General features: G+C 45.4%; 1 protein-coding gene across 2 annotated transcripts in view; it reads left to right on the top strand.

Moving 5' to 3' along the window:
• XRCC6 (X-ray repair cross complementing 6) overlaps positions 1–12,566 on the top strand; it is a 75,720-nt gene that overhangs the window by 58,052 nt on the left and 5,102 nt on the right. For both annotated transcript variants that reach the window (XM_075182804.1, XM_075182803.1), the window contains one exon: positions 2,520–2,633. In XM_075182804.1, coding sequence (XP_075038905.1) covers positions 2,520–2,633 — 114 coding nt within the window. The remainder of the gene's footprint in view (positions 1–2,519; positions 2,634–12,566) is intronic.

The raw sequence follows: 12,566 nt of genomic DNA, 5'->3' as shown, positions 1-12,566 counted from the left end.
GATCGATAGGGTCGCGTTCTCTGTTTCCATTGTTATTCACATAATACCAACATACACCACAGTAAAGTACAAAACCATATTTACAACAAACAAGCACTGGCACATCATTATGTATTCATGAAATACCAACATATTTTACAACTCTACAAAGTTATCTTCTATTCAGAACATCACATATAGATGTAATAGTATAACAATGCAGATAGATATATATTGCTTAATGCTGTAGACTGCTATACCTACCCCATTGAGGACAAGTAACTGTACCTTATAAATGGTAAACTATTAGCAACTATCCTAACTACAGCATACAGAAGAGCACAGTTCAAGGTGCACCCAGGAAAGAGATAGAATAGTCATATAATGAAATTGTTTTCAAATTAAGCCAAAGTGAGAGATGTCAAGTCACCCAATTCTGAATATAGGACCCAAACTGTATAGAGAAGGTGCCAACTAAGTGAGTGCAAAGGAAGGGGAAAGCAGGGCTTCACAACCCATTGCCGGGGGTAAGAGCAATGGCTGTGGCCACAAGACTTGAGTGGGGTTTCTAGGTCTGTACACATTGTATGTGGGCACACAAGATGATATATTTTTCCCATCTGGCTACCATATTCTTTGGCCGAGCAGTGTCTGGAAAAGGAAAAAGCCCCCGTACAACTATGCCCACCCCTTACATTTTAGATATTGTAACGGTTTAACTTGGCAGAAGGTACTCTCCACTAATCGCAAGACACAACTCACATGTTGGCGGAATTGTTATTATGAATTAATTTTAACTAGCTAATCAAACTATGCCAGAATTTTCAGGAATGGAGGAAGGGGGGTAAAACAACTGTCCATAACAAAAATACATTTGTCAGCGCTTATCCTTTAAGACTGCATATCTGTGTGTATCTAGCAAAATAAAAACATGAGGCATTAGTTCATATTTTGATTAAAACATTAAGCCTGCATCCCAGCGTCAACGGTACCTCATTATATGCAGGTCCTACACTGACCTATATGCTTTAAGCACCATTAAAATCAGCCCTTGACTGGGGGAGAAATAACACAGGAATGGGTAAAGCAAAGAGCAGAAATCTGATCTCATGTGATAACAGATATTACTTTGCCATTATTTAGTCAGTACATAATATACCAGCATGAAGAAGCCATTTGTGTAGTAAGTACAGCCTCACTGCTTCCATATCAAGTATACCTTACTATTTGATCTTCAGGTAGTGCTACTATTGCTATTGGCAAAGGTTGAATTTGAACAAAACACAACACTTGGAAGAATGTCCTCTGGACAGATGAGTCCAAAAGTATTTTTTTTGTGTTTAATGCACAGAGCATATGTCTACAAGAACCTTATACCAATCCTCAAGCACAGTGGTGAAAGGATGATGTTTATAGATTGTACTTTTTCACAAATGACTTCATGTAATCCTATTTTTTGTTGAATAATGACAAAGTAAAATATATTGTATGTTTTATTTTTTTTTTACACAAACTTTAGGAGCTGTTAATGACTAGATTCTTAATTGCTGTGATATGTAAAATTTGAAAGTGTTTTTTTTTTCCCACATAGCTATATAACTGCACAAGGTAGACCCAGAGTAAAGTATGGAACAGGATAGATAAGACTGAGAGGGACAGAGAGACTGGTCAGATAAAGCCACAAGAACAGAAGGCATATGAGGTTACATGCTAGAGCTAATATTAATACAATGCTGCAGGAAGCACATATTTAAAAACCTGCATCCATAATAAAGTGGACACAGGAACGAGCTGCAAACTGCTCCAGCAACCAAACAGGCCTTATACTTCTGGAGGTTGCTTGGACCTCACTACAGCTGGATTTGTTATGGCAAATAAGACAGGCATAGAATGGAAAGACAATAATCACAACAACACTTGCTCTAGTAGCCTAGGCTAACCAGCAAGCAATGAAATCCTGGGCAGAACCCTTGCTCTTATGGTATATAGCAGTAAATTTGAAATTGCAGTCTAACAAATATTATAAGGTAGGTGAAAAGACGGCTCTCTGTGCTCTGTCCATCAATGCCATGTGGAGTTTCGAGTCTGCAGCAGTAGATATCCACGATACGGTAACTATTGCTAATGACACCATATAGAAATTCTTTGTCTTCAAGTTGGGGGCCATGATTGTGATATGATATGTTTTAATGATTGTTTTCAAATTTCACAAATCTGTTACTAATGTGCATGGTTGGAGATTTTTGTACTTTCCCCTCTCTAAATTTTGTATTTCGCATAGTCTTTAGCAGTGATCCAAGTGGGCTGGTATACGGTGGTATGCCATACCACCGCTTTTCGTACTGTTTTGATTGTAACCGTATGAAATTCCAACCACTTACATTTTCCATACCGTCACTTCTAAATTTACACTTAGACCACTGGTGTTTAGTGAAGTTCCTTAAGATGATCAAACTAACTTTGTATCAAATGAACAGTCACTGGGGTGGTGTTTTTACAGGATGATTTTGTCTTGATGAAATTTATTTTACTTCTTCTAGTACCAAAGGTTGAGATGATGGATAAACGTTTAGGCTCTTTGGTGGAAGAGTTTAAAGAGCTAGTTTATCCACCTGGCTACAACCCAGAGGGCAAAGCCATGAAGCGAAAACAAGGTAAAAAAAACAAGCCACAAACGCGCGCACTATTTGCGAGGGTGTAGTAATCCATGACTTTCAATAGAGTATTTCATCTTTGTCGAGTGTCCCTAACCTGACTGTGCCCAGGTCGTAATATCTTAACTATTAAACAAAACTTACCACATTGTTGAAAGACAGAGCCCATCTTGCTGGTTAAAATATGAATTTGCCCATGTATGAGCACTGCTTTGTTTAGAAATTTACCAATGAATAATTTTTAATCAAGCAATCTACAATTTTCAAGGATCTGCTGGACCCTGCAGCCACTTTGATATGTCAGTTATATTTCATTTAACCACTCACAAGGAAGTAACATTACAAATCATACAAGTTATTAAACTGAACTACTAACAGCATAGAAAAAGTTGTGTTGCCTATAATACAGTTTCCAAAATGAAAGCAAATATTTGATTCGCTGCTATATCAGCACCACATTTTCTACATATTGACATGAACAGCAGTTTACATCGATGACACTATAGTGTTCTCTGTGCAGGTTGATTCATGCATGTTATTTAACTAATATTTTAGGAAAAATAAATACAAAATAACATGTATTTGGTGAGGATAATTTAATGTGTTCACTTGCAGGAGAGAGTGTAATTTGGTGTATTACTGTTCTAAATCAAGCAAGCGATTTTTATTTAGATTTCTGTGGAAGTTAGGAGGGATCTATAATAATCCAAATTAATCCCTAAATGACTCAAAAAAAAGTTTTGTATTTACCGTAAAATCTCTCTCCTAACACAATTGGGGACACGGCTCACTGCGGGGTATAGAGGGCGCTGGCTGGAGTAAGGCACTAAAAAAAAACTTGTCTAGCCCGCTCCCATCCTGTGAAGAAACCGGGTTTAATATAACCCCCTGTGCCGCACAGCTGGCCTACCCAGTACCTATCCAAGGTTCAAAATCACTTAGGCCCTAGGTCCCCAAAGTGTGCGCTCCCAGGGGTGCCGTGGTGCTGTAACAGGGATGCCGTGGCCAGGAGGAGAAAAAAAAACAACTTTCCAATCCAACGGCGCCCGGGACCCAGCATCCTCCTCCCTCCTCGCTTCTCACTGAATGTCGGGAGTGACATCATCACGCCCGACATTCAGTGACAAGAGGCAGGAGAGAGGATGCTGGGTCCCAGGCACCGCCAAATTGGTAAGACAGAAGAAAAGACATAAGAAATAGAAGAATGAAGGTCAAGTATGGTAAGTAAAGAAACGGAGGGGAATGGTAATAGGAAACAGAATGTCACGGGCACTAGGAGTCTTTGCCCAGGATATCACCAGATGATGGACTTACCAGAGTGATATAGTTGGTACTATGGTTCTCTGGTAGCAGGGTGACAACGGAACAGGAGAAACAGCAGATGGTGAGAGAATGCTCGAGGAAAGTCTATGACTAGCAGCAACTGGTAATGAGTAGATGAATGTACACGAGGAACCAGATGGACACAGGAACGTGAGGAAAGTCAGTGGTCTGCGTATAGCAAGTTGTACCACTGCTATAGTGAGGAGGAATGTCCAGGAGTAGCGAGGAGGTAGTGAGAGTCAGCGGTCTGCGTATAGCAAGTTGTTCCGCTGTCTATAGTGAAGGAATGGAATCCAGGTGAAGGTAGGTAACGGGGAAGTCAGTGGTCTGCGTATAGCAAGTTGTACCACTGCTTATGTGAGAGGATACTTGAAGCTGGTGTCACAGGGAACAGGAGTCAGTGGTCTGCGTCAGCAAGTTGTACCACTGCTATATATATATGTGAGGAGGGGCACGAGGAGATGAATGTAAAGCAGAGTATACACGGGGCACACAGAATTTGATCCCACGATGATATCCACAATACAATGATAACTGACAAGCAGTGCTTGAAATATACAAAGTCACAATAGCTATCCAGGCAATAGTAAACAAAGTCAATGGTAACAATAGCTTCAATGGATAGGAGGCTCCTGAGGAGAACACAACTCAGTCCAGATGGATATGCAATACATAAGCAAAGTCAATGGAAGGTATGCATACCGCGGTTCAGGAGAGCAGGCTGTCAGAGAGACGTGCAGGAATACCTGAACGGCTGAAGGCCGGCAGGAGGAGAGACCACTGGAGAGTGGAAGCGGTAATCAGGTTGGTGCAGCGCACGGCAGGTAATCCAGAATCCACGAAGCAATACTCAGGAAGCCGTAGTAAGTGGAACTGGAAATATGAAGAACACGGGAGAGTTGAGGTTGTCTGGTATCCAGTAGTAGAGGTGGAGGCAGCGGAGAGCTGACACGATAAACCCTGGAGAGATGAGACGATCAGGAACTCTGCAATAGTAACGGAGGCAGCGGATAGGAATCAGCTGAGTGCAGGCACGATGAACACAGAAGAGTTGAAGTGAACAGGAACTCTGTAGTAGTAACGGAGGCAGCGGATAGGAATCAGCTGAGTGCAGGCACGATGAACACAGGAGAGTTGAAGTGAACAGGAACTCTGTAGAAGTCACGGAAGCAGCGGATAGGAATCGGCTGAATGCAGGCACGATGAACACAGGAGAGTTGAAGTGAACAGGAACTCTGTAGTAGTAACGGAGGCAGCGGATAGGAATCAGCTGAGTGCAAGCACGATGAACACAGGAGCGTTGAAGTGAACAGGAACTCTGTAGTAGTAACGGAGGCAGCGGATAGGAATCAGCTGAGTGCAGGCACGATGAACACAGGAGAGTTGAAGTGAACAGGAACTCTGTAGAAGTCACGGAGGCAGCGGATAGGAATCAGCTGAATGCAGGCACAATGAACACAGGAGAGTTGAAGTGGTCTGGAAACCACAATAGCAGCAAACAGGAATCAGCAGGAGCTGAATACACGAGGAACACAGGAACACCTTCAGAGGCTCATGGGGAATGAGACTCCAAGATCAGGCAACCAGGTAATGATCACAGGTGGTTTAAATAGGGAGGGTTGCCTGATCATCCAATCAATTAAAAGCAACAGGTACTGAAGGCTAGATAAGGGCTGCACATGCGCAGACCCTCAGGATGGCGGACGGCCACGGTTCCTGAACACACGGGAAATGGCACTCGCAGTCCGGTGAGTGACACAGAAATGGAGGGGCAAAAGAATGAAGGAGGGGGCAGAGGGAGAATGAAGGAGGGCAAAGAGTGTGTGGAGATAGAGGGCACAGTGTGAGTTAGCTGTAAATTTGTTCTTTGACAGAAATATAATTTAAAAAAATATATAAAAATAATATTTTCCCTTTGATTTATGTGTATTATTTTTGCATACAACTAATAAGTATTTCTGTCCTGGCCTAAATACTTATTATGTTTTTTTGCCCCAACTACTTATAAAATTGGACTGCTCGGTAATTATTTTGGAGGGGTTTTGAAAAAATTAGGGAGATCCTAAGGGTGCCGCAAACTGCAAAAGTTTGGGAACCACTGACATAGGCAAATATCCGAAATAAAATAAACAAGTTTATTTAACAAAATGGTAGCACTGAACTGCAACAAACATCTTTAAATAATAACCTGCAACAAAAACACTGCATTCTGGCATAGACAACATACAGGGTATAATAAAAACACCTCACCAGTGTTACGATCCTACCTCCGTCCCGGCCGCCGCTATGACGACCGGGACGTCACTTCCGGGGGCTCATCGACCGTTGCCGTAGCAACGGCCAGACGCTCTTCTGTCCAGCGCCGTGTCCCGGCATTACAGGGCAGCCGGGCGCGTGCGCAACAGCGGGGCAAGCCTGCGGGCTAATTAATTCTATCAAGGGACAGCCTGTGGGCAATTAGAGCACTGGGCTCTCATTGGTCTGTTTCAGTATTTAAGGCAGAGAGGGCTTAGTCTCCCTACCGGTTATAGCTTCCTGGTTCTTGTGTTGCTGCCTTCTTCTGTACTCCTGTACTCCTGGTGTTCCTTTGCATTGTTGCCTTCTGTGTATGACCTCTGCCTGTTTACTGGATTTGCCATTTGCTTGTGCCCTTGACCTTCTGGCCTGTATCACCATTTATGCTGATTTGCCCGTGACCTCGACCTTTGGCTTGTTTCCTGACGATTCTTCCTAGCAAGTGACCCCTGACCTCAGCCTGTCCTTTGGAATTGCTGCCTGCCATTATCCTCTTCTCCTGGGTTCCCCACCGCTAGTACATGCCACACGACCCACTGTAGTCTGCAGCCAAGCCTGTCCCCACCACTAGGGGCTCCAGCGAACACCTGACTATCAGAGTAGACTCCGGGTGGTGTTGTATTGGTTGGTGGGGTTCCTAACATTATAACCGGCCCAAAAAACATTGGAGAATTCGCTTCAATGGAAGATAACGGGGCGAACCTTTCTCCAGCCCAAATTCTGGCAGGACAGATCCAGTCCGTCTCACAAGTGGTACAGAACCTGGTTCAACGCCTGTCAGCTCAGGAAGAGGCCACCAGAGCCGCTCAAGCCCAAGCCCAGCAAGACCCATCAGTTCCTGCTATGGAACCCAAGCTGAATTTGTCGGATAGATTTTCTGGGGACAGGAATCTCTTCCGTAACTTCGAGAGCTGTAAATTGTACTTCCATCTCCGACCCCGTTCCTCCGGCTCTCAACAGCAAAGAGTGGGTATTGTAATTTCCTTGTTTATGGGGAACCCGCAGTCCTGAGCCTTCAGCTTGCCTTCTGACAGTCCTTCTCTGAGGTCCGTGGAATCCTTTTTCGAAGCCCTAGGCCTTCTGTATGATGACCCGGATCGGGTAGCTTCCGCTGAGGGCCACCTCAGATCCCTAAAACAAGGCCGACGTTCTGCAGAGGAATACGCTGCCGAATTCCGGCGCTGGTCCACTGATAGTGAGTGGAATGACCCAGATTTACGCATCCAATTCCGTTTGGGGTTATCGGAGCAAATAAAAGATTCCGTGGTACAGTATCCTTCACCTACTTCCCTGGAGGGACTCATGCAGCTTACAATCAAAATTGACAGACGCCTCAAGGAAAGAAGAACTGAGAGGGAAGCATCCATTCCTAGTACATTTCTTTCTGCGCCTCCTCCTAATATGGAAGCTGCGGAACCGATGCAGTTAGGCGCCTATCCCCTCTCAGGAAGAGAGATCTAGGAGACGCACCTTAGGCCTCTGCCTATATTGTGGAACCAAAGGCCACCTCCTGCGCTCCTGCCCCAACAAGTCGGGAAAAGATCAGGTCTAGAGAAGGTGGAAGAGATTCATCTAGGTCTGCAGTTCATTTCTTCCAAAAATGCATTAATAGTTCCCGCTAATCTTTCCTATGGATCACACTCTTCTGATACCTCAGCCTTTATTGATAGCGGGGCCGCAGGCAACTTTATGGATACAACCTTTGCCAAGTCCATTGGCATTCCATTTATCAAAATGGATTCCGCTATTACTGTCTGCGGTCTGGATGGGGGGTCCGTTACCGGGTGGCAGGATATCCTTCACGACTCCGCCCCTACGTCTTACAGTTGGGTCTCTTCATTCGGAAACCTTGTCTCTTCTCCTCATTGATTGCCCTTCTGTTCCGCTAATACTCGGTCATCTATGGCTTCACCTCCATAATCCCGTGATCGACTGGAATCTTGGAGAAATTACTCGCTGGAGTACTCACTGTTCTCAAAGCTGTTTGACCATGTCTCTGCGGCTTTTGCAGCCACTCCCGGATCAACTGCCCTCTGCGTATAGTGAATTCCAGGATGTGTTTTCCAAGAAGGCGGCTGATTCTCTACCTCCACATAGAGACTTTGATTGTGCCATCGATCTGCTTCCAGGATCCAAGTTACCCAAAGGAAGGTTATACTCTCTTTCTGGCCCTGAGACTAAGGCTATGCAAGACTACGTGGAGGAAAACTTGCAAAGAGGGTTCATCAGACCTTCAAAGTCTCCTGCAGGAGCGCAGTGTTTTTTCGTTTCCAAAAAGGATGGTAGTCTACGCCTGTGCATTGATTATCGTGGCCTGAACAAGATCACCATCAGGAACACTTACCCGCTTCCGCTCATCTCTGTCCTGTTTGACCAATTGAGAGACGCTACCATATACACCAAGATAGATCTCCGTGGCGCCTATAATCTTATACGCATCCGAGAGGGCGGTGAGTAGAAAACGGCCTTCAACACTCAATCTGGCCATTATGAATATTTGGTCATGCCTTTCGGCCTGTGTAATGCGCCTGCAGTCTTCCAGGACCTTATTAACGAAGTACTCCGTGAGTTCCTGGGTCAGTTTGTAGTGGTGTATCTGGACGACATCCTGATTTATTCAAAGCCTCTTTCTCAACACCGTGATCATGTCAAACAGGTCCTGCTTAAACTCATCTCTTCGCCAAGCTTGAAAAATGCGAGTTCGATGTTAGGAAAGTATCATTCATAGGCTATATAATTTCTCCTGATGGGTTTTCTATGGATCCTAATAAAGTCCAGGCCATACTGGAGTGGGTACGTCCCACGAATCTGAAAGCGATCCAAAGATTCTTGGGCTTCGTGAATTACTATCGGAGATTCATTCAAGCTTTTTCTGATCTTGTGGCTCCCATTACCGCTCTTACCCGCAAGAGGCGGATCCTTGTAATTGGTCACCGGAGGCTATCGCATCATTTGAAGCTCTTAAAACAGCGTTCACTACTGCTCCGGTTCTCAAGCACCCCAACCCGCGGTTACCATTTATTCTGGAAGTGGATGCCTCGGAAGTAGGCGCTGGTGCTCTCTTATCCCAGAGGGACCCACCGGTGATCGTAAGGTGCATCCTTCTCACGCAAGTTTTCGTCTGCCGAAGTCAACTATGATGTGGGTAATCGGGAACTTCTGGCAATCAAGTGGGCGTTCAAGGAATGGCGCCACTGGCTTGAGGGTGCAGCTCATACAATTTCAGTCCTGACTGATCACAAAAACCTATTGTACATTGAATCCGCCAAACGGTTAAACTCTAGACAAGCTCGGTGGGCCTTATTCTTTACCCGCTTCAACTTTATCCTAACCTACAGACCCGGTTCTAAGAATACCAAGGCGGATGCATTGTCCAGGAGCTTTCTACTTCATCAAGTACCCACTGGTGAACTATCACCTATCATTCCGGCTTCTATCATTCACGCTGGGTTGACTCAGGATCTAGGAAACACCATACGTCAGTTTCAGAAAATTGCCCCTTCCGAAACACCTTCAGGACGTCTTTTTGTTACAGTGCATCTTCGCAGAGCGGTTCTCGCTGAGGCTCATCAGAACAAATCAGCAGGGCATCCGGGTATCTCCAGAACCCTTGAAATACTTGCACGTTCTGTATGGTGGCCTTCCTTGTTCTCGGATGTGGAGAGTTTTGTCCGCACCTGTGAAGATTGCGCAAAAAACAAAACTTCCAGAACCTCTCCGTCAGGTCCACTTATGCCTCTGTCTCTTCCTATGAGACCCTGGACACATCTGTCCATGGATTTTATCGTGGATCTGCCATGTTCTTCAGGAAACAACACAATTTGGGTAATAGTGGATCGTTTTAGCAAAATGTCCCATTTTGTTCCATTAACCAAACTCCCCAGTGCTCAGGATCTGGCTGTGCTGTTTGTGAAACATGTGTTCCGTCTTCATGGCTTACCCATTGATATTGTTTCCGACTGGGGTTCCCAATTTATCGCCCAATTCTGGAGGTCTTTCTGCAGTCTTCTGGGAATTAACATAAGTCTCTCTTCGGCCTATCATCCTCAATCTAATGGGCAGAATGAGAGAGTGAACCAGTTGTTGGAGCAATATTTACTCCTCTACATCACAGAATTTCAAGACAATTGGTCATCATTGCTTTCGTGGGCTGAGTTTGCGTACAATAACGCATATCACTCTTCCACCCAAGTCTCTCCATTTTTCTGTAATTTTGGCTTCCATCCAAGATCCAATTCATTATCATCACTCAACTATTCTGGTCTTCCGGAGATCCGTTCCACAGCTTCATACCTCAAAACCGTTTGGAAAAAGGTTCACACTGCACTAGTTCGGGCCTCGTTCCAGTCTAAAAAAAATACTGACCGCCATCGGAAGAATTGTTCATTCAAGGTGGGGCAAAAAGTCTGGTTATCCACCCGCAACATCAAGCTCAAGCAGCCCTGCAAAAAATTAGGTCCTAGATTTATTGGCCCATTCTTGATCATCAAACAGGTCAATCCTGTCGCCTTCAGGCTAAAGCTTCCTCAGTCTCTTAGGATGCCGAATACCTTCCATTGTTCTCTCCTGAAACCGGCTATCCCTGCACGTAAGTCTAGGCTTCGTTACTTACGCAAATGTCAGCCTGTCATCCCAGAGGGCCACAGGGAACTCCTGGTGGATAAGATTCTGTACTCCAAAACGGTCCAGGGGCAAATCCACTTCTTAGTCCAGTGGAAAAATCGTGGGACGGAGGAAAGATCTTGGATTCCGTGGAGACGCTTACATGCCCGCAAACTCATTGAGGAATTCTTCAGGCAATTCCCTGGCAAACCTGGATGTCGGGGTGCCTTGACCCCTCCTCAAGGGGGGGTACTGTTACGAGCCGCGGCGGTGCCCAGCCGCCGCGACTCTCCTACCTCCGTCCCAGCCGTCACTATGACGACTGGGACGTCACTTCCAGGGGCTCACCGACCGTTGCCGTAGCAACGGCCGACGCTCTTCTGTCCAGCGCCGCTTCCCGGCATTACAGGGCAGCCGGGCGCGTGCGCAACAGCGGGGCAAGCCTGCGGGCTAATTAATTCTATCAAGGGACAGCCTGTGGGCAATTAGAGCACTGGGCTCTCATTGGTCTGTTTCAGTATTTAAGGCAGGGAGGGCTTAGCCTCCCTGCCGGTTATAGCTTCCTGGCTCCTGTGTTGCTGCCTGCTTCTGTACTCCTGTACTCCTGGTGTACCTTTGGATTGTTGCCTTCTGTGTATGACATCTGCCTGTTTACTGGATTTGCCGTTTGCTTGTGCCCTTGACCTTCTGGCCTGTATCACCGTTTATGCTGATTTGCCCGTGACCTCGACCTTTGGCTTGTTTCCTGACGATTCTTCCTAGCAAGTGACCCCTGACCTCGGCCTGTCCTTTGGAATTGCTGCCTGCCATTATCCTCTGCTCCTGGGTTCCCCGCCACTAGTACACGCCACACGACCCTCTGTTGTCTGCAGCCAAGCCTGTCCCCACCACTAGGGGCTCCAGTGAACACCTGACTATCAGAGTAGACTCCGGGTTGTGTTGTATTGGTTGGTGGGGTTCCTAACGACCAGTTCCTAGACACACTTGGGGACTGCTGTCTAGCCATTCAAGTTTCTTCCCCTTTCTCTTTTAAGGCTACTAGCAAGATAGTGATCCTCAGTCACTGTCACTCCGCTTTTGGCGCACACACAGCTCCCCAAGACCTGGAGAGGTAGATCAGGGCAAAGGCCGTACTCCAGGGACCGATTATCCCTTTCCTGTCCGGACAGAGTTCTGGATCTCACCACCAGCCTGACTTCAGCTATCACTGGGTAGTGAATGCCAATTGGCTGTTCTCTGGAGTTGGTATTTAAAGGCAGAAATGACCTTCCTTGGAGTTCCAGGACCTGACCGATCTGTGTTTACCTTTTCACAGATAGCAGATGATTTGCTCTTGGTACATTTAGAGATAGGTATTGTTCTATGGCTATACAGCAGAAGTTGTTTTAACAAGTAAGGTTACAATCCAGAGACATTACAATTAAATATATAATGTAGTCATCTTATCTGTTTATCTTTTCCATATGCTAGCACAAACAGACACACAGCTAAACAAAGACAAGAGACCCCCCTGGTGTGATGTACATTCATACAGGACTGATGGACAATAATCCTTTTGCCTATATTGAGATCTGAAAACCATGCTGACAGCCATTTTAACTACTCACAAATAAAATATATACAAGTAATAAATATGGCTGACAAATATGGGGAACCAGAGGGCTAGAAAAAGTATATGTTTTTATAGTCTACAGTTTGAAAAACGAGGTGCAA

The sequence above is a fragment of the Mixophyes fleayi genome, chromosome 8, assembly GCF_038048845.1.
Source record: "Mixophyes fleayi isolate aMixFle1 chromosome 8, aMixFle1.hap1, whole genome shotgun sequence".
Classification (NCBI taxonomy): domain Eukaryota; kingdom Metazoa; phylum Chordata; class Amphibia; order Anura; family Limnodynastidae; genus Mixophyes; species Mixophyes fleayi.
The sequence above is the reverse complement of the archived record's forward strand: the minus strand, read 5'-3'. Positions and strand labels throughout refer to the sequence as shown.